The sequence below is a fragment of the Symphalangus syndactylus genome, chromosome 11 (assembly GCF_028878055.3).
Source record: "Symphalangus syndactylus isolate Jambi chromosome 11, NHGRI_mSymSyn1-v2.1_pri, whole genome shotgun sequence".
In the NCBI taxonomy this organism is placed as follows: domain Eukaryota; kingdom Metazoa; phylum Chordata; class Mammalia; order Primates; family Hylobatidae; genus Symphalangus; species Symphalangus syndactylus.
The window spans coordinates 133,359,601-133,382,213 of NC_072433.2; the positions used below are offsets into that span (position 1 = coordinate 133,359,601).

The 22,613-nt window shown below is 50.7% G+C and overlaps 1 protein-coding gene across 13 annotated transcripts in view; it reads right to left on the minus strand.

Moving 5' to 3' along the window:
- CA5A (carbonic anhydrase 5A) overlaps positions 1-22,613 on the minus strand; it is a 56,503-nt gene that overhangs the window by 6,221 nt on the left and 27,669 nt on the right. For 2 of the 13 annotated variants that reach the window (XM_055232717.2, XM_063613039.1), the window contains 5 exons: positions 20,490-20,608; positions 17,881-17,976; positions 17,369-17,431; positions 6,277-6,432; positions 1,970-2,229 (listed from right to left, as the gene is read on the minus strand). In XM_055232717.2, the coding sequence (XP_055088692.1) occupies positions 2,077-2,229; positions 6,277-6,432; positions 17,369-17,431; positions 17,881-17,976; positions 20,490-20,608 (587 nt within the window). In that variant the 3' untranslated portion in view covers positions 1,970-2,076. The other 11 variants (XM_063613038.1, XR_010114525.1, XR_010114524.1 and 8 more) reach the window with 11 other exon arrangements.

The window sequence follows — 22,613 nt, forward strand, 5'->3', positions numbered from 1 at the left end:
TGTGACTTACCACCCCAGACTTTCTGTGTTGTGCATCGTGGTCTACCTCCTTCCATCAGAATGTGAGCTCCCAGGCAAAGGCTCTTCAGACCTGAAACAGTCTAGGCTCCGTCCCCAGAGTCTAGAATAGAGCCTGCCACATAACTGGCACTCAGTAAATGTTACATGAATTAATGGAAACCATCCTGGCGGGAGTGGTAGCTGTCTTTCCACCAAAAGAAAGAGCTTGCCAAGAGAGAGACAACATTACGAAAGAGACAGAAAAGCCACACTCAGAGTCAGCACTGAGTTCTGGACCAAGGCTTTTTTTTTTTTTTTTTTGAGACGAATTTTCACTCTTGTTGCTCAGGCTGGTATGCAATGGCACGATCTCGGCTCACTACAACCTCCGCCTTGCGGGTTGAAGCAATTCTGCTGCCTCAGCCTCCCGAGTAGCTGGGATTACAGGCATGTGCCACCAAGCCCAGCTAATTTTGTATTTTTAGTAGAGACGGGGTTTCTCCATGTTGGTCAGGCTGGTCTGGAACTTGGCCTCCCAAAGTGCTGGGTTTACAGGCGTGAGCCATAGCGCCCGGCTTCTGTGTTATTTTTTAGGAGCTTTATTGTTTTACCTTTCCTGTTTACATCTATAGTCTGTCAGGAATTAATTTTTCTGTGTGCTGTGAGGTAGGGGTATGAGGTATAGTGAGAAAAAAGATTCATGGTTCCCCATTTGGATATCCCGTTGTCTCGGTGGGGTGGCTCATGCCTGTAATCCCAGCACTTTGGGGGGTCAAGGCAGGAGAACTGTTGGAGCCCAGGAGTTCAGGACCAACCTGGGCAACACAGTGAGACTCCGTGGATCGACTGATGAATTGATCGATCAATCAATAGATAGATAGATAAATATGCAAATGATCCAAAACTATTCACAGAAAAGCCCATCCATTCCCTACAGCATGACTCAGGGATCACAAATGTGTGGAAGCTTCTAGACATGCTATTCTTTTTCATTGGTTGATTTGTCCTTCTCTGACAGGTACCATATTATCTTAATTAATATAGCTTTTTATTTTTATTTATTTATTTATTTTGAGATGGAGTCTCACTCTGTCACCCAGGCTGAAGTGCAATGCGATCGCGGCTCACTGCAACTTCCGCCTCCCGGGTTCAATCAATTCTCCTGCCTCAGCCTCCCAAGTAGCTGGGATTACAGACATGCACCACTACACCCAGCTAATGTTTGTGTTTTTTGTAGAGATGGGGTTTCACCATGTTGGCCAGGATGGTCTCAATCTCCTGACCTTGTGATCCCCCCGCCTTGGCCTCCCAAAGTGCTGGGATTAAAGGCGTGAGGCGGCCGGGCGCGGTGGCTCAAGCCTGTAATCCCAGCACTTTGGGAGGCCGAGGTGGGCGGATCACGAGGTCAGGAGATCGAGACCATCCTGGCTAACACGGTGAAACCCCGTCTCTACTAAAAATACAAAAAAATTAGCCGAGCGTGCTGGCGGGCGCCTGTAGTCCCAGCTACTCGGGAGGCTGAGGCAGGAGACTGGCATGAACCCGGGAGGTGGAGCTTGCAGTGAGCCGAGATCACGCCACTGCACTCCAGCCTGGGGAACAGAGCAAGACTCCCTCTCAAAAAAAAAAAAAAAAAAAAAAAAGGCGTGAGTCAACGCGCCCAGCCAGGAATTCTTACAAGGAGGAAGCAAAAGCTGGAAAGGCAAGGAAAAGGATCCTCTCCTAGGGCCTCGGAAGGAAGCAGCCGTGCAGACACCTTGGTGTCAGGTTTCTGGCTCACTGAACCATAAGAGAATCAATCTCCATTGTTTTAAGCCACCAAGTTTGTGGTACTTTGTTACAGTGCAACTAAGCACCCTGCACTTGCGTTGGGTGCCATGACACACCCCTCCATCCCAGCGTTATGTTCGCCACGGTACTTACACATCTTACTTTCACTTTCAGCTGAAAAGTACATCGACTAAAACAATAATTTCATTCTCTCTTTTCAATTTCAGAAGTCACGTACAATCACATTGTGAAACTTGGGAAACAATGCTTCCTTCCTTCAAAGTCAGTTCTGCTATTCATGTGGACCTAATGTCTCCAGGATCTTGTGCTCTCATTAGTGGCCTGGAAGGACGCCCAGACCTTCCGATTCATCAGGGGTTGAAGTGGGCGATAGTTGTTCACCATCATCTTCTCCTCTTCACCAAATGCAGAAAACAGGAGAGTACGAAATGCAGAGAGCTGGAATAGAGGGCAGCCAGGGTGAGCTTGGTATGAGTGCAGGGTGAGCCAGCCCCCAGGTGTCCCTCAGGCCTTGTGTGGTCCCCTCCCATGCTGAATCAGGATGGCCCGAAATGACCAGTAAATATGGTGGAAGTGATGGTGTGTGCAGGGCCAGGTTATAAAAGGCATTGCCGCTTCCACCTTCGTCTTCAGGATCACTTGCTCTGGGGGGAAGCTGGTCGCCATATTGGGAGGGTACTCAAGCAGCCCCGAGGAGAGGCCCATAGGGAGAGGAAGTGAGGCTCCCAGCCAACTGCCAGCACCAAATTGCCAGGCACTTGAGAGGGCCAACCTTGGAATGAATCCTCTAGCCCTAGTTGAGCTTTCAGATAGCTACAGTCCCAGCTGGCATTGGGCTACAACTCATGAAAGATGGTAAGCCAGAGCCACCCAAATTCACAACCCGAGGAAACTATGGGAGATAATAAATGATTGGTTTTTGTTGTTGTTGTTGTTTAAGACAGTGTTTCGCTCTTGTTTCCCAGGCTGGAGCGTCGTTGACAAGATCTCAGCTCACTGCAACCTCTGCCTCCCAGGTTCAAGCGATTCTCCTGCCTCAGCCTCCTGAGTAGTTGGGATTACAGGCACGAGCCACCACGTGGCTAATTTTTTTTTTTTTTTTTTTTTGAGATGGAGTTTTGCTCTTGTTGCCCAGACTGGAGTGCAATGGCGTGATCTGTGCTCACTGCAACCTCCAACTCATGGGTTCAAGGGATTCTCCTGCCTCAGCCTCGTGAGTAGCTGGGATTACAGGCATGTGCCACCACGCCCAGCTAATTTTGTATTTTTAGTAGACATGGGGTTTCTCCATGTTGGTCAGGCTGCTCTCGAACTCCTGACCTCAGGTTATCCACCTGCCTTGGCCTCCCAAAGTACTGGGATTATAGGCATGAGCCACCACACCCGATCTAATTTTGTATTTTTAGTAGAAACAGGGTTTCGCCATGTTGGTCAGGCTGGTCTGGAACTCCTGACCTCAGGTAATCCACCCGCCTCGGCCCCCAAAGTGCTGAGATTACAGGCATGAGCTACTGCACCCGCCCCAAATGATTATTTTCTAAAGCCACTATGTTTTGGAGCTATTTGTTACACAGCAATAGGTAACTAACACATATAATGTAAATGCTAAATTAACATTTGAATTTACTTTTCACTCAAGGAACTAAAAGACTACTTTTTATGGCTGGATGCGGTGCCTCATGCCTGTAATCCCAGCACTTTGGGAAGCCGAGGTGGGTGAATCACCTGAGGTCAGCAGTTTGAGACCAGCCTGGCCAACATGGAGAAACCCTGTCTCTATTAAAACTACAAAATTAACCAGGTGTGGTGGCTCATGCCTGCAATCCCAGCACTTTGGGAGGCCGAGGTGGGTGAATCACCTGAAGTCCGGAGTTTGAGACCAGCCTGGCCAACATGGAGAAACCCCATCTGTACTAAAAATACAAAATTAGCCAGGTGTGGTGGCACATGCCTGTAATCCCAGCTACTTGGGAGGCTAAGGCAGGAGAAGCGCTTAAACCCTGGAGGCGGAGGTTGTGGTGAGCCGAGATCGCACCATTGCACTCCAGCCTGGGCAACAAGAGGGAAACTCTGTCTCAAAAAAAAAAAAAAAAAAAAAAGACTTTTATGTATTATCTCACTTGTTCACAGAATATACTTATGAACTCTGAGGTAACTCACGCATTTAATTAAATTCAGAAGTGAGATTATGTCTACATGCTGACGGCATACTGGGCCAGTTAGCCCTGCGTGATGATCCAGCGCCCCCTAGAGTTGCACGCACATGGTGCACGTGGTCTCCTGGGCCGTGACCGTGCTGTGCTCATCCACGTTTGTGGTCTGCACACTTGTTGACTGTCTCAGAAAGGCAGCCTTTCTCCTCCTCTGGAAAACTCCCCACCTTCCAGGACAGGTGCCTCCCTGGCTCCCCTGCTCAGGATAAGGGGCTCCTGCCCTGCATTTTTATATGACACCAGCCACCCTGGCTTAATACTATTGGCTTTGCTTCTACTTTCCTGCCAGACAGCAGTGTTCTGAGACGAATGCCCTATTCCTGTGCCGCCCCTCCACACCTGCCCACCTCCCACCCTCTCCTGGTGGCACAGACCCAGAATGGACACTTGTCACATATATGCTTGTTGAGTGGCATAAGGGCCTTGCTGACAAGGGGCCACCTTCAACAAAAGCCTTCCCCATGTCCAACAGCTCTGGTTTGGAGGCAGGCAGATATTCTGCCTCCCACATCTCCAAGTGCAAATGACATCATGCCATGGTTTGTATATAAGGGAGTATTTTCACAGGCCCAGGAGACTGAAAGACCCTCTAAGAGCTCACCTGGAGCCCTCGGAAAGAGATGAACCAGAGATGCTAAGTCCTGCTGCAACTGCTGAGAAACGTCTGCCGGGCGGGGGCGGCACTTGTGGCTCTAAACTGCCTTGGACAGACAGAATTGCTACAGATTTTTAAGGTTTCCAGAAAAAAATGATGGTATAGCTTTTATTTATTTATTTTTTGAGACAGAGTCTCACTCTGTTGCCCAAGCTGGAGTGCAATGGTACGATCTCAGCTCACTGCAACCTCTGCCTTCCAGGTTCAAGTGATTCTCCTACCTCAGCCTCCCAAGTAGCTGGGACTACAGGCACATGCCACCATGCCTGGCTAATTTTTGTATTTTTATTTATTTATTTATTTGAGATGGAGTTTTGTTCTTCTTGTCTAGGCTGGAGTGCAGTGGCGCGATCTCGGCTCACTGCAGCCTCCGCCTCCCGGCTTCAAGTTATTCCCTTGCCCCAGCCTCCCAAGTAGCTGATATTACAGGCGTTCACCACCACGCCTGGCTAATTTTGTAGTTTTAGTAGAGACAGGGTTTCACCATGTTGGTCAGGCTGGTCTCGAACTCCTGGCCTCAAGTGATCTGCCTGCCCTGGCCTCTTTAAGTGCTAAAATTATGGGCATGAGCCATGACGCCCATCCCAAGAGTATAACTTTAAAAAATGTATACAAATATTATTAACTAATTTTTGAAAAAAAAAAAAGCAATGAAACTATTTAGATAAGGAAAAGGAGGCCGGGCTCGGTGGCTCATGCCTGGAATCCAGCACTGTGGGAGGCTGAGGTGGGCAGATCACCTGAGGTCAAGAGTTCAAGACCAGTCTGGCCAACCTGGTGAAACCCTGCCTCTACTAAAAATACAAAAATTAGCCAGGCGTGGTGATGGGTGCCTGTAATCCCAGCTATTCGGGAGGCTGAGGCAGGAGAATTGCTTAAACCCAGGAGGTGGAGGTTGCAGTGAGCCGAGATTGCGCCGCTGCCCTCCAGCCTGGGCGACAGAGCGAGACTCTGTCTCAAAAAAAAAAAAAAAAGAAAAGAAAAGTAAAGAAAAAGGAAGAAAACAGGCTGGGCGTGGTAGCTGACGCTTGTAATCCCAGCACTTTGGGAGGCCAAGGCGGGCGGATCACGAAGTCAGGAGATCAAGACCACAGTGAAACCCCGTCTCTACTAAAAAATACAAAAAATTAGCTGGCCATGGTGGCGGCCGCCTGTAGTCCCAGCTACTCGGAGAGGCTGAGGCAGGACAATGGCATGAACCCGGGAGGCGGAGCTTGCAGTGAGCCGAGATTGCGCCACTGTACTCCAGCCTGGGCGACAGAGTGAGATTCCGTCTCAAAAAAAAAAAAAAAAAAAAAAAGAAAAGAAAAAGGAAGAAAACAAAAACCATGCAGACCCATGACCCTGGAACACTCCCAAGAATGCCTCGTGTGTGTGTGTGTGTGTGAAAGATTAGGGCAATGCTCAGAACGTGCTCGCTGTGATCACTGGAACCGCTGTCCAATCTCAACAAGCTCCTACTTCAATTGGAAATTTCTTCTTGTGGAAGAACGCCCTAAATGCATGAAAGAATATATATAACTCCACAATGCTCTTATGCAGCATGTTAGTGACGCTGCCAAGCAAGAGAGACACCGTCCATGAATCGCCATCATGCCAGTTATGGGCACAGCTCACCTGGCTTGGGGCCACTTCAACGGGCTCCTTCTGGATGATCCAGGTGACCGACTCCGTCAGTGGCGGGGTGGTGAGAGAGCCCGCGTAGGTCCAGTAATCCCAGCAGGTGGGCAGCAGACTGGAGGGGTCAAAGGGGCGCATGGCTGCCCACGTGTCCTGAGAGACCGAGAAGCACAGGCCGTGTCGGTCCTCAGGCGAGACTAGGAGCTTCCACCTTATCTCAGCACGTGAGGCCTTCATGGGCTTGGAAGGAAGAACTTTTCCCGAGATAAGGCCATGAGGCCACTGCTGTCACACTTGGAAGCAATGGTGAGAAAATGTGACCCTTCTATACAGAGCAAGGATTCCTGCCATCTTACATTGGTGGGAATTACACTACACCAGCTTACGTTGGTGCTTACATTTTTCCTTTTGAAGTCATTTCTTGGGGTGCAGTAGCTGACCCCTGTAATCTCAGCACTTTGGGAGGCCGAGGTGGGTGGATCACTTGAGGTCAGGAGTTCGAGACCAGCCTGGTCAATATGGTGAAACCCTGTCTCTACTAAAAATGCAAAAATTATCCAGATGTGGTGGTGGGCGCCTGTAGTCCCAGCTACTCAGGAGGCAGAGGCAGGAGAATCACTTGAGCCCAGGAGGCAGAGGTTGCCGTGAGCCGAGATCACGCCGCTGCACTCCAGCCTGGGCAACAGAGTGAGACTCTGTTTCAAATAATAGTAATAATAATAATTAATAAATAAATAATAAAAAATAAAAATAAAGCCATTTCTTTTAGCATACCTTGCCTGCAAAAAATACTACTTTTTATTGTGATAAAATATACATAACATAAAATTTACCCTCTTAACCTTTTTTTTTTTTTGAGATGGAGTTTTGCTCTTGTTGCCCAAGCTGGAGTGCAATGGTGCGATCTTGGCTCACTGCAACCCTTCACCTCCCAGGCTCAAGTGATTCTCCTGCCTCAGCCTCCTGAGTACCTGGGATTACAGGCGCCCACCACCGCACCCGCTAATTTTGTATTTTTAGTAGAGACAGGGTTTCTTCATGTTGGTCAGGCTGGTTTTGAACTCCCTACCCCAGGTGATTCACCTGTCTCAGCCTCCCACAGTGCTGGGATGACAGGCATGAGCCACCATGCCCGGCCCATCTTAACCATTTTTAAGTGTAAAGTTTGATGGCGTTAAATGCAGTCACATTGTGGTGCAACCGTCTCCACCATCCGTCTCCAGGACTTTTCGATCACCCCAAACTCAAATTCTGTCCTGACCCCACTAAGCACTAAGTCCAGCTTCCTCCCCCAGGCCTGGCACCCACCATTCCGCTTCCGTCTCTCTGAATCTGAGGACTCTGGGGACCTGATGTGGGTAGGATCCTGTGGTTTTTGTCTTTTGCATCTGGCTTATTTCACTGGGCATAATGTCCTTCAGGTGTATCCACATTGGAGCATGTGTCAGGAGTCCCTGCATTGTTGCTTTTTTTTTTGAGATGGAGTCTCGCTCTGTCGCCCAGGCTGGAGTGCAGTGGTGCGGTCTCGGCTCACTGCAAGCTCCGCCTCCTGGGTTCACGCCATTCTCCTGCCTCAGCCTCCCCAGTAGCTGGGACTATAGGCGCCCGCCACCACGCCCGGCAAATTTTTTGTATTTTTAGTAGAGATGGGGTTTCACCATGTTAGACAGGATGGTCTCGATCTCCTGACCTCATGATCCGCCCACCTTGACCTCCCAAAGTGCTGGGATTACAGGCGTGAGCCACCGCGCCTGGCCGAGTCCCTGCGTTTTAAGGCTGAATGATATTCCCTTGTAATGGATGGAACACACTTGGTTGATCTATTCATCTGTGGATAGATGCTAGGTTTGCTTTCGCCTTTTCACTGTTGTGAATAGTGCTGCCATGAACATGCGTATACAATTCTCTCTTCAAATCCTGCTTCCAACTCTTTTTTTTTTTTTAAGAGATGGGGCCCCCTGGCCCCAGACCTTAGAGCCGTTGAGATGTTGATGCCTAAGAAGAACCGGATTGCCATTATGAGTTCCATTTTCCTTTTTTTGTTTTTTTTTTGAGACGGAGTTTCACTCTCGTTGCCCAGGCTGGAGTGCAATGGCGCGATCTCGGCTCACCGCAATCTCCCCCTCCCTGGTTCAAGCGATTCTCTTGCCTCAGCCTCCGGCGCCTGCCACCACGCCCAGCTAATTTTTGTATTTTTAGTACAGAAAGGGTCTCACCATGTTAGCCAGGCTGGTCTTGAACTCCTGACCTCGGGTGATCTGCCCGCCTCAGCCTCCCAAAGTGCTGGGGTGACCCACTGTGCCTGGCCTATGGGCTCCTTTTTAAGGAGGGAGTCATGGTGGCCAAGAAGGATGTCCACATGCCTAAGCACCCGGAGCTGGCAGACAAGAATGTGCCCAACCTTCATGTCACGAAGGCCACGCAGTCTCTCAAGTCCCGAGGCTGCCTGAAGGAACAGTTTGCCTACAGACATTTCTTCCTTTCTTTTTCATTTTTTTTTTTGAGACAGAGTCTCGCTCTGTCACCCCGGCTGGAGTGCAGTGGCGCGATCTCAGCTCACTGCAGCCTCTGCTTCCCAGGTTCCAGCGATTCTCCTGCCTCAGCCTCCCGAGTAGCTGGGACTACATCTTCACGCCATCGCAACCAGCTAATTTTTTATATTTTTAGTAGAGATGGGGTTTCACCATATTAGTCAGGATAGTCTCGATCTCCTGACCTCATGATCCGCCCACCTCGGCCTCCCAAAGTGCTGGGATTACAGGCGTGAGCCACCGCGCCCGGCTTTCCTGGAGACATTTTTACTGCTACCTTACCAGTGAGGGTATCCAGTATCTCCGTGATTACCTTCATCTGTCCCTGGAAAGTGTGCCTGCCACCCTACGCTGCAGCCGTCCAGGGTCTGGCAGGCCTCGGCCTAAAGGTCTGGAGGGTGGACGACCAGCAAGACTCACAAGAGGGGAAGCTGACAGAGATACCCACAGATGGAGTGCTGTGCCCCTGGGGCTGACAAGAAAGCCGAGGTTCGGGCTGGGTCAGCAACCGAATTCCAGCTTAGAGGCAGATTTTGTCGTGGACATGGCCAGCCACCTCAGTAAAATTAGACAGGATTATTTTGCACTGAATACACTCACAGCCAAAAAACAAACAAAAGAGTTAGGGTCTTACTTTGTCACCCAGGCAGGAGTGCAATGATGCCATCATAGCCCACTGCAGGCTCTAATTCCTAGGCTCAAGCGATCCCCCCGCCTCAGTCTCCCAAGTAGCCGGGACACCACACCAGGGTTTAAAATTAATTGTTTGTAGCCGGGGGTCTTGCCATCTTGCCCAGGCTGTTCTCCACCTCCTGGGCTCAAGTGATCCTCCTGCCTTGGCCTCTCAAAATATTGGGATTACAGGCATAAGCCACTGTGCCCAGCCAGCTCTTCTGGATATATACCCAGAAGTGTGTGATTGCTGAATCATAGGGTAGTTCTATTTATAACTTTTTATTTTTTTTATTTTTTTGAGGCAGAGTCTCACTCTGTCTTCCAGGCTGGAGTGCCGTGGCGTGATCTCGGCTCATGGTGGTTGGGCCTGGCCGCAACACAGCCCTCATCAGCGTCCCGTGCCAACCAAGCACAATTCTGCACCTGCCCCTGGCCAGCACTGTGGGACAAGAGTCCAGTTTGAAGTGACAGAGTCCCTGTCTGCAAGGAAGGCAGCCTCCCTGCTCAGCCATATCACCTTGACTTTGCTGGGCCCTGGCCTTCTGAGGTGGAAGCTGTCAACCCAGATGCCTTGGGCTTGTCTCCTAACATCAAGCAGTGAGGGTCAGGGTCAAGAGAGGCAGCTGAGCTACCAGAAGGAAGCCTGGGAGTGTCCACGCCGGCAGACACATGCATCAGTTCTGTGCACACGTGTTCACGTTTATAATTATCCAGTTAATTAAAAAAAAAAAACCAGCATTATAGGCTGGCCACAGTGGCTCATGGCTGTAATCACAGCACTTTGGGTGGCCAAGGCAGGCAGATCACCTGACGTCAGGAGTTCAAGACCAGCCTGACCAACAATGGCGAAACTCCGTCTCTAGTAAAAATACAAAAATTAACCAGGCATGGTGGTGGGTGCCTGTAATCCCAGCTACTCGGGAGGCTGAGACACAAGAATTGCTTTAGCACAGGAGATAGAGGTTGCAGTGAGCCAAGATCGCACCATTGCACTCCAGCCTGGGCAACAGAGAGAGACTCTGTCTCAAACAACAACAACAGCAACAAAACCCACAGCATTATTGTGATAGAATTCACATGCCATGCAACTCTCCCATCTAAAGTGTAACCTGGTTGGGTGCGACGGCTCATGCCTGTAATCCCAGCACTTTGGGAGGCTGACGTGGGAGGACTGCTTGAGGCTAGGAGTTTGAGACCAGCCTAAGCAATATAACAAGACCCTGACTCTACAAAAAATACAAAAACTAGCCAGGTGCAGTGGTACATGCCTTTGATCCCAGGTAGTGGGGAGGCTGAGGTGGGAGGATGGCTTGAGCCCTGGAGGTTGAGGCTGCAGTGAGCTGTGATCATACCACTGTACTCTAGCCTGTGTGACGGAGTGAGATCCTTTCTTAAAATAAGTAAATAGGATGGGCACGGTGGCTATTGCCTGTAATCCCAGCACTTTGGGAGGCCAAGGCGGGTGGATCACCTGAGGTCGGGAGTTCGAGACCAGCCTGACCAACCTGGCGAAACTGCGTCTCTACTAAAAATACAAAATTAGCCAGGCGTGGTGGTGCATGCCTGTAATCCCAGCTACTCGGGAGGCTGAGGCAGGAGAATCACCTTAATCTGGGAGGCAGAGGTTGCAGTGAGCTGAGATCATGCCGTTGCACTCCAGCCTGGGCAACAAGAGTGAAATTCCGTCTCAAAAAAAAAAAAAAAAGTAAATAAGAAGTGTACAATTCTATGGTTTTGGTTATATTCATGGTTGTGCAGCCATCCCGCGTCAATTTTAGAACATTTTCAGCACCTCGAGGAGGAAGCTTGGTACTTTTTCGCTCCCGTCCCCCCCCCCCCCCGCTACTTCTGTCTCTGTGGGTTTCATAGGAACTGAGTCATGTAACATGTGGAACATTTATGTCTTGTGTCTCTCACTTAGCATGGTGCTTTTGAGGCTCACCCACACCGCAGCGTGAGTTAGAGCTGTGTCCTTTCTGACTGCTAAGAAATATCTCACTGCATGATCTAGCTGGGTTGACACCCGATTGCACGGTCTAGCTGGGCTGTGAAGGAGCAGGCTGCTTGTGCACGTGGGTAACAGGCGGGTGTTCAGTGAGACGTTGGTCTGTGCACATGGGTAACAGGTGGGTGTCCCCTGAGATGTCCGTCTCCTCCTGTCTGCCACATGTCCCTGCTCCCAGGGCATAGATGTGCCAGTCACTTTCTGAGCAACTACTTCAAATCTTTAGAACAACCCTTTGAGAAGTATTTCTAGTTTAATGATGAAGACAGACAGACGGATATAAACAACTTGCCCAAAGCCATGTTGCCAGTCAGGGCCACTGAGGCCTGGCCCGTTCCGAGGTGCACGCTCTTCCCTCCCTCCCCAGGGCTGCAGGAATCATTCGGGGGAGCGGCAGGCCCCAGCCATTCCACTGCGTGCAGGTTTCTTGCCAATTAAGTTTTCTAGCCTCGGGCTGAGAAGAGGAAGCCTGTGTGTTGCCTCATCACCCCCAGGAGTTCCTGTCCTGTCTCTAAGATGCATGAGGGCTGGAGCAGCCATGTGGTTACAGAAAGGCGCTCCCCGTCGGGGCACCCAAAGCAAGTCCGGGCCCTACCTTTATGCGTGTGGTGAGCCCCAGGCAGCTAGAATGGGACACCGGTGAGCACACCAATGAGGCTGAAGACCATCACATCCCGTGTCTGAGCACGGATGGCCCAGCTACCTGTGGAAAGCACCACAAGCCTTTGCTGGCGGAAGTGGGTTGGTGACTTCTTCCACTTTTCTTTTCTTTTATTTATTTATTTTTTTTGAGACGGAGTTTCGCTCTTGTTGCTCAGGCTGGAGTGCAATGGCACGATCTCAGCTCACCACAACCTCCACCTCTCCAGTTCAAGCGATGCTCCTGCCGTAGCCTCCCTAGTAGCTGGGATTACACGCATGCGCCATCACACCTGGCTTACTTTGTATTTCTAATAGAGATGGGGTTTCTCTATGTTGGTCAGGCTGGTCTCAAACTCCTGACCTCAGGTAATCTGCCCGCCTCAGCCTCCCAAAGTGCTGGGATTATAGGCGTGAGCCACTGCCCTATTCCTGGTTTTGTCTTCTTTCTCTTAAAGAGGACCCCACATCTTATGAACATCAAGCCCCACCCAGCCTAACTCTGCCCTTGTTTTGTCCTCTTAGAGTCTCAGTTTCCCCAGGTGAATGACAGGCAGCGTGGTGGCTGTAATGGGCTTCCGTCAGTGCCTGCCACATGGGCGTGGGGCTCGGTAGGTACTGCTGCTGCTGTCACCAAAGCTAGAAGAGCCCCCACAAGGGCATAGAGCCATTCCCTGGATCCCCTGGACCTGGTGGGCTGTTTCCAACTCCACAAGGCAGACAACTTCCCTGTAGCCCTGACTCTTGTGAAGGCAGGGACGAGGGGGGGCCCCAGCACCCTGAGGAGCTTGCAGCTTGTCCAGGCATGGAGGGTGGGGACCCTCTGTGGGCAGTTTTTGCCAAAACTTCTGGCTATGGTGAGAGGGTCAAAGGTGAAGCCTCGAGGTCACCATTCTGGTATCGTCTGCCCAGGGTCACCGGGGCCACAATGGGGCTGTGCCTGCATGCTGGGAGCTGAGAGCATAGTGAGAGGTCGGCACTGGTAGGGGCCCGTGCAGATGGGATGGCGCTGGGGGTGAGGGTGGGGGCGGGGGTCTGGGCTTCCAGGCAGCGCCTGATGTGGTTTTCATTACAGACACTGCCTGTGTTTCCCTCTAAGCTGCTGAAAAGCTCAGAAGTGTGCAGCAGGGGCTGCGGCTCAGCCTGGGTTCTGACTGCACGTGGGAGGTGGGCGCTGGGATGATTGGGAGTTCAGGCTCCATGGACCCACTTCCTGGGTTTTAAAACGGGCTCTTCACCTGCCAGCTGTGTGCCCGGGCAAGGCCTTCTCTGCCTCTCTGAGCTTTGGTTTCCCTGTATGTGCAAGACAGATGAATCACAGGCCCTGCCTCGTGGAGTGATTGGAAGATTCAGTGTCATAATTTATGTGGAGGGCTGTCGCTTCTTTGAACCCCTCCCACCGAGGTGTGGGGTGATGTCCCCTTGCCCTGAGCCTGGGCAGGTGCTCCTGGTGGGAGTGGTGAACAGGATGCTGCAGGAGCAGTGCTTTGTGACTCTGGAAGCCAGGGCAGAAAAGGACATCATGTCCCTCTGGCTGTCTCTGGAAATGCACCTGGGAGCCCTGAGCACTGCATAGAAGCCAGCTGGGTCCCCAGGGAGCGACCGTGGCAGGCATTCCTGGAGGGTCTCTGCCGAGTCAGTCCCACAGCAGGGCCCGGACCAGCCTGGAACCAGGAGAGATGATGGGGACTACATGACTCTGGTCTTTCCTGCCCTAGTTCAGGACAGTTTGTTCCTTAACTGGAGGAAACCAGGAAAGCAGCCCAGAAGCTGCAGGTGAGCCCGTCCCTAGGTGAAGACTGCTGAGTCCTTGGGGGTGAGTGGCAGAGCTGGGATTCGAAGCCAAGGCCATCTGCCCTTGAGCCTGAGGCCACCACAGCCCCGTCCTGCCCTGCACTGCCCTCCAGTCAGGAGTTAGATTCAACCACACTTCTAGCATTTTCCATCACAAGGCCATCATTCTAAAGTTTCACGGACTCCCAAAAGGTAATAGCTCTCTCTAGGAATCAGCTGACTGAAAGTACCGGCAGCAACAAAAAGCGATTTTAACCTTAGTGATTGGGCTGGCAGATTTTCGTTTTGTGACGGGCAGCAGCAGCCTGTGCATTCCACAGCAGACGTGTGTGTGTGAGTGCTGGCCACAGCTGGGCCTTAAACTCAACTGCACACTTAACCAAGAACCAGACATGCTCCTTATTCCATTACATGGTGAGAATGCTGCTCTCGTGTGGATTTTTTTTTTGGAGACGGATTCTCGAGCTGTCGCCCAGACTGGAGTGCAGTGGCACGATCTCGGCTCACTGCAACCTCTGTCTCCTGGGTTCAAGCGATTCTCTTGCCTCAGCCTCCTGAGTAGCTGGGATTACAGGAGTGTGCCACTATATCCAGATAATTTTTGTATTTTTAGTACAGACGGGGTTTTGCCATGTTGGCCAGGCTGGTCTTGAACTCCTGACCTCAGGTGATCTACCCACCTCTGCCTCCCTAAGTGCTGGGATTACAGGTGTGAGCCACCACGCCCGGGCTACTGTGGATGTTTAATATCTCCATTTCACAGGCGAGGAAGCTGAGGCTCAGAGGTGCGCAGCTCAGGAGTGGTGGATCGGGGCTCTGGAACCAGGAGTCCAACTGTGGGGCTCTCTGATACACTGTGCTATGGGAGAAGCTCCCAGAAGCCCTAGGACAGGAGACTCTAGATGACAGGCTTGTTCAAGTCTCTTCCCAGTCCCTGACCCACGAAGCACAGACTCTTGCCCCCAAGGCTGGGCCTTTTACCTCCTAAGGTCTTTTTTTTCTTTTTTTTTTTGAAATGAGTCTCGCTGTGTCACTCAGCCTGGAGTGTAGTGGCACGATCTTGGCTCACTGCAACCTCCACCTCCCAGATTCAAGCAATTCTCCTGCCTCAGCCTCCTGAGTAGCTGGGATTACAGGCACACGCCACCATGCCTGGCTAAATTTTGTAGTTTTAGTAGAGATGGGCTTTCATCATGTTGGCCAGGCTGGTCTCGAACTCCTGACCTAAGGTGGTCTGCCTGCCTTGGCCTCCCAAAGTGTTAGGATCACCTGGCCAACATGGTGAAACCCCCCTCTCTACTAAAAATACAAGAATTAGCCAGGCATGGTGGTGGGCGCTGGTACTTCCAGCTACTCAGGAGGTTGAGGCAGGAGAATCACTTGAACCTGGAAGGCGGAGGTTGCAGTGAGCCGAGGTCGTGCCATTGCACTCCAGCCTGGGCAACAGAGTGAGACTCTACCTCAAAAAAAAAAAAAGAAAAAAAGAGTCTAACTCTTTATTTTCAGCTGAGGGGACGAGCCCAGAGATCGGCATCAGGACCAGAGCTGAGGCCCCGGTGGCACTTCTTCCCCTGTCCCTGGCATCATTCCTCCCCTGTGGTTTGCCTAGAAAATTCTGACTTACCCCATGGGAAAGAAATGCTCCAGAACCTTCCCCGGGAGGAAAACAGCCCTTGGGTAAAGCGTCCTTCACAGCCAGCTCTTTTCTTTCCCACCAAGAGGTGGGACCCCCTGGTGTGGGAGGTGGAGGCTGACTGGGAAAACATCCCCTCCCCAGGTTTCCTCCGGGTGTGGACCCGCGCGGAGGAAGAGGACAGGACGTCAGAGCTCTCAGAACCGTGGCCTTGTGAAGTTCCCGAGCAGGCAGATGGGGCGGCAGGGGGTGACCTGGTCCCAGTCCCAGGAGGCCGCCCCGAAGCCAGCGTCAAGGCAAAGGCCACGTACAGATCAAACGGCTCCTTGAACCGCGAGGAAGGGCTGGCCCCAGCTCCATCTGGACCCGCCCGCACCATTGTTAACACAGGTTGAAGCCTCATCCCGTCCGCACATCTGAGGCTTGCGTTGACTCCTTCTGCCCTGGAATTCTTTTGTTTGCTGCTGAATAAATAAACTACATTTCTTTGGAATTTCTCCTTCCCCCTCAAAGCCTTTTCTCAGCTGATCTTGGAGAAAGGCGACACTCTTGTCCCCGCCATCTTTTCGAGCTGCGCTGCATGCCGGGAAGTGTATGGAGAGCTGGGCAGAGAGCTGCGGTTTGGGCAGGTTTCTCTCTGCCCTTGGGCTTGGAGTCAGACAGGGACTGATCAAGGAGAGTGCTGGGTGGTACACAAGTCAACATTCTTAAATGTTATTACTTAGGGATTTGAGGTTTTTGTTTCAATCTGTTTTAAAACAAACTTTATCATTAGTGAATATCATCACCTCACCCAGGACAAGGCTAAAAATTTTTCAAGCTAATCAATTTAAAGAAAAATATTAAGTAGGCTGTACTTAATGTGATTCACACCTGTAATCCCAGCACCTTGGGTGGCCGAGGCGGGCGGATTACCTGAAGTCAGCAGTTTGAGACCAGCCTGGCCAACATGGTGAAACCCCGTCTCTACTAAAAATACAAAAATTAGCTGGGTGTGGTGGTGCACACCTATTGTCCCAGCTACGTGGGAGGCTGAGGCAAGAAAATTGCTTGAACCCGGGAGGCGGAGGTTGCAGTGAGCCGAGATCACGCCACTGCATTCCAGCCTGACTGACAGAGGGAGACTCCTCAAAAAAAAAAAGAAAAGAAAAATATTCAGTAGAAAGTTGTCCCATTGGCAGGCAGATATGTCAAATGTCTTCAGGTTCTTGCCTACATGGCTGAATTTTGGGAACTTCCATTGAGCCCAACACCCTTATTTTATGGAGGAGGAAGTAGGGTCCCAGAATAGTGGTGACGCATTAGAAGTCAGAGACAGCCAGCTGTGGACACGCGAGCATCAACCCTGCGGAATCCCGTTTCCAGAACTGGAACCACAGCCCCTGGGTGGGGCTCTTTCCACTACGCCATTTCTTTTTCCTTGCAAATGAATCGCTGTGCTAAACAATTTTGCTTGTCAAATTATGCTGATTTCTTTCTTTTCTTTCTTTCTTTTTTTTTTTTTTGAGATGGAGTTTCACTCTTGTCACCCAGGCTGGAGTGCAATGGCGCGATCTCAGCTCACTGCAACCTCCACCTCTGGGTTCAAACGATTCTCCTGCCTCAGCCTCCTGAGTAGCTAGGATTGCAGGCATGCGCCACCACACCCAGCTGATTTTGTATTTTTAGTGGAGACGGGGGTGTCTCCATGTTGGTCAGGCTGGTCTCGAACTCCCGACCTCAGGTGATCCACCTGCCTCAGCCTCCCAAAGTGCTGAGAGTACAGGCGTGAGCCTCCGCGCCTGACCTGCTGATTTCAAATATGCAGCTTACCTTATGTTTTATTTCCGGCAAGATGTCCACCAGCCTCTGCAGCGTCTGATGAGGGGCCCCGAGCTGCGTGGCAGACACACAAGGGGTTAGCTGAAAAGACAGTGGATGGGCGGGGAAGCTCGCTCCACTGTAAATACACCACGTTTTAAAAGCAATCCTAGGCCAGGCGCGGTGGCTCACGCCTGTGATCTTAGCACTTTGGGAGGCCGAGGTAGGCGGATCATCTAAGGTCAGGAGTTCGAGACCAGCCTGGCCAATATGGTGAAACCCTGTCTCTACTAAAAATACAAAAATTAGCTGGGTGTGGTGGCATACTCCTATAGTCCCAGCTACTGGGGAGGCTGAGGCAGGAGAATCACTTGAACCCGGGAGGTGGAAGTTGCAATGAGCCGAGACTGTGCCACTGCACTCCAGCCTGTGTGACACAGCGAGATCCTGTCTCAAAAAAAAAGCAATCCTAATGATGGATCACCACTTTCTTCATTAGAGCTACACCCCAGCAAAGCGATTACCTTTAAAAACACGCCTATCACAGCCAAGCCGTTCTCTCCCAGGACAGCTTCCTTGTAATTTTGGTATTTCACAGAATTCCAGTGAACTAAATGCAGCTGAAACATAGTAGAAAGAAAACTTAAACTGCTCAGCAAGAAATAAGACAGTCACTTCCCCTTCTGAATGGCTGACCTATGTGTCCACTTAATCATAATGAAATGGCTGGGCGTGGTGGCTCACGCCTGTAATCCCAACACTTTCGGAGGCCGAGGCGGGCGGATCATGAGGTTGGGAGATTGAGACCATCCTGGCTAACGTGGTGAAATCCTGTCTCTACTAAAAATACAAAAAAAACAAAACAAAAAAAAAAAAAACATTAGCCGGGCGTGGTGGCAGACGCCTGTAGTCCCAGCTACTCACGAGGCTGAGGCAGGAGAACGGTGTGAACCCAGGAGGTAGAGCTTGCAGTGAGCTGAGATTGTGCCACTGCACTCCAGCCTGGGTGACAGAGCGAGACTCCGTCTCAAAAAAAAAAAAAAAAAAGAACTAAGTTGTTGCAGCCAGATGTGTAAGATCCCAGGACCACCAGCAACTCTGAGCTCCCAGACACTTGATGAAGCCACGGGAAGGAAGAGCCTCAGTCTTCCTGGTGGGGGGAAAAAGGAGAGGATCATGTTAACCTCATCCAATAGAAATGGGTGGTTTCATTATTTTCTACTTCCTAGTTATCCTTGGACAAGAATTACCAGAAAAAACTCAGGCCTCAGATGGGCGTGGTGGCTCACGCCTGTAATCCCAGCACTCTGGGATGCCGAGGCGGGGGGATCACGAGGTCAGGAGTTCAAGACCAGCCTGGCTAAGATGGTGAAACCCCGTCTCTACTAAAACTACAAAAATTAGCTGGACGCGGTGGCAAGCGCCTGTAATCCCAGCTACTCAGGAGGCTGAGGCAGCAGAGGTTGCAGTGAGCCGAGATCACGCAATTACGCCACTGCACTCCAGCCTGGGCAACAGAGTGATACACAATCTCAAAAATAGATAAATAAATAAAATATCACTGTTCATCAAAAACAAAGTTGCAGATAGAGGTACTAAAATAAAAGGCATGTTGTTAAATGAAAAGAAGCACACAGAAGCCATTGCTGCACTCATTCTTGGAACTATTTATAAATATGTGTATGATTATGACAACAGATATCACTCCCTATTTATAAAATGTCCCCAGGTCACCTCTGGGTGTGCGATTACAAGCAATTTTCATTTTTTGGTTTGGGTGGACTCTAGTTCCATAGTAACTGCCGCATTACTTTCATAACAACAACAAGTTCAAAAAACAGAAAGAGTCCTCAACTTGACAAAGCATCAAAAAGTCAGGTGAGTGGGTGAGCAGAGGTGTGATAAAGTGAATATGGCAAAAATGATCATCACAGGACTGAGAGGTCAAACTCGTGCATTCTTCTTGTTCATTTCTTTTCTTTTTTTGTATGTTGCAAACATTTCATAATAAAATATTTGGGGAAATCTATAAGGCATCACTTATCACCCAAAAAAACTACAAAAACCAATTCCGCACTCATTTTCTCTACTGACTCCTACTTTGGAATGTTGAAAATAAGACTGCTTTAAAAAGATGATCTTGGCGGGGTGCGGTGGCTCACGCCTGTTATCCTAGCACTTTGGGAGGCTGAGGTGGGTGGATCACTTGAGGTCAGGAGTTCAAGACCAGCCTGGCCAACATGACGAAACCCCATCTCGGCCGGGCGCGGTGGCTCACGCTTGTAATCCCAGCACTTTGGGAGGCCGAGGCGGGTGGATCACGAGGTCAGGAGATCCAGACCACAGTGAAACCCCGTCTCTACTAAAAATACGAAAAATTAGCCGGGCATGGTGGCAGGCGCCTGTAGTCCCAGCTACTCGGAGAGGCTGAGGCAGGAGAATGGCGTGAACCCGGGAGGCGGAGCTTGCAGTGAGCCGAGATTGCACCACTGCACTCCAGCCTGGGGGACAGAGCGAGACTCCATCTCAAAAAAAAAAAAAAAAGAAACCCCATCTCTAATAAAAATACAAAAATTAGCAGGGCCTGGTGGCACGCACCTGTAATCCCAGCTACTCGGGAGGCTGAGGCAGGAGAACCGCTTGAGCCTGGGAGACGGAGGTTGTGGTGAGCCAAGATTGCACCAATGCACTCCAGTCTGGGTGTTTCAAAAAAAACCAAAAAACAAACAAACAACAGAAGACGATCTCTATTGCAAGCATGTTCAGCTTCTCAGCAGAGGGCCGTGTGGATTTGGTAGTTCCTACAGCTGCAAGCACACAGCTGAGTGAAGTGAGGCAAAGAGCTCAAGCTCTGACTTTGAATCCCAGCTGTCTGGCTTTGGCAAGTTCCGTAACCATTCAGAACCTCAGTCTCTTCTTCCGTTAAATGAGAGAGCTTACAGTGCCTTCTTCGTAGGAGACGGGTGTGACTGAATGAGTGGGGTGGCCGACTGTTCTGGTTAGAGCACTGACAGTCCCAGACCCCAGAAAATCCTTCACATCTGGGCAGCGGGCATGGCTTGCTCACCCCCCACCATAAAGCCAGAGACATAGAAAGCGTCCAGATATGTGCTGTTAGGCCATGTCTACAAACCTCTGCGGGGTACGTGTGGCCGTCCACCGTGTGCTCTGAGCCCTCCTCGTTCACTGCTCCCCAGTGGAAGTGAAATTGCTTCAGTCTGTAGTGGTTTTCCAAGGGCCCGCCACTAATTCCTGCAAATAAAGGCAGCGAGACGTGTGTGTCGTTTTGTCTGTTTGTTGAGCTGTGGTGTTACCTGAGGCACTGCCTACATTAGGGTTATATGAGTTCACTCGCTGTATGGTTGAAGTGACAAGCCAAAGGTGGGCTCTGTGAAAGGTGGGCTCTGTCTGTCCCATTCACTCTGCCCCACCGCCAGCCCAACGCCTGCCCAGAGGTTCACAGTAAATGCAGAATGAAGACAGGGTCCCAGTGCTGCCACTGGGTGGTGGTGAGGGCCTCAACTCCCTGCAGGCAGAAATCGGCAAAGAACATTTCTGAGATGGCTGCCTGTCCTATAAGATTTCCAGACTTTAATTAAAAAAAAAGATGTCTTCCAAATATTTTTTAAAAGCACCTTAAATCCTATCATGAAATAATATTATAAAATAACACACAATGAGCAAAGTTTTTGTTTTGCTTTGTTTTGTTTTATTTTGAGACAATCTTACTCTACTGCCCAGGCTGGAGTACAATGGCACCATCTCAGCTCACTGCAACCTCCACTTCTGGGTTCTAGTGATTCTCCTGCCCCAGCCTCCTGAGTAGCTGGGATTACAGGCATGTGCCACCAGGCCAAGCCAATTTCTGTATTTTAAGTAGAGATGGGGTTTCACCATGTTAGCCAGGCTGGTCTCAAATTCCTGCTCTCAGGTCATCCACCCGTCTCTGCCTCCCGAAGTGCTGGGATGACGGGGTGAGCCACTGCACCTGGGTGAGTTTTTAAATAAGCAGAACCTGAGCTGCAGGATCAGTCCTGATCTCTGGCAGTCCCTGCTTAATCTAGCCCACCACAGGGCCAGCTTTTATTGGAACACTCCTTCCTTCCTAAGTCACCCTAAACACTCAGCTTGGAGTCAGCGCTCTCCACCTGCAGGCCCCGGGGAGCCCCTCTCCATTGCACAGTGCCAGGTGCGGCCTCCCAGGAGCTTGCTTCTCCTGACACTGGGGCTCAGCCCTGAGCATCGCTCACTGAGGCCTCTGGCTCTGCCCTGCAGAGTCATGGCTGCCGTCCCCAGGTCTAGGTAGTGCTGGGAGTCTGCCTTTTAACGAGCTCCCAGGGGTTCTGATGTGGGTGGCTTCTCCTGTGTCTAAGCACTCTGTCACTGACAGATTTCCATCAACAGCTGCTACAAATGTGGTACCTGTTCCACACGTTTTCATTGAAAGGAGCACAGTGTGCTCCTGGGATGGCTGGGCAAAGCTGGAAGGCGCTGGCAGAACCGGAGAACTGATCACGAATTCGGGGTGGCCCGAGTGCCTCCCATAGCTGTGGAGGAGCCTTGTGTCACCCGCCTTGCTCATGTCATCTCCTGCTGTGGCAAAAGCCAGGAAAGCACTGAGCGTGTGACGAATGCCTCGGAGAGCTTGACACTGCTCACTCCCGGCGGTTTCCCGACAACAAAAGTGCTTGGGCTGGGCGTGGTGGCTCACACCTGTAATCCCAGCACTGTGGGAGGCCGAGGCGGGCGGATCGCTTGAGGTCAGGAGTTGGAGGCCAGCCTGGCCAACGTGGTGAAACCCATCTCTACTAAAAATACAAAAATTAGCTGGGTGTTGTGGCGGGCGCCTGTAATCCCAGCTACTCAGGAGGCTGAGGCAGGAGAATTGCTTGAACCTGGGAGGCAGAGGTTGCAGTGAGCCGAGATCATGCCACTGCATTCCAGCCTGGGCAACAGAGTGAGACTCAGTCTCAAAAAAAAAAAAAAAAAACAAGTACTCATAGTTGGAGGCACCAAGGTGTAAACTAGAAAATGGATTTGGCTTTGGTCCAGCCAGGGGCTAGGCAAGTGCTGGACCAAGCCACAGAGCTGCTCACGGCCCCTCTTCACTCAAAGTCTCAGTGTTGGTCTGCAGCAACCTTGGAGTCATATATAGTTTTCAAATTCTACCATTATGAGCAAGTCTTCTATTCTCCTTAAATATACACAGATGAATTACATCTCAATTTTTAAAAACACACAGAAAGAGTCCTTCCCA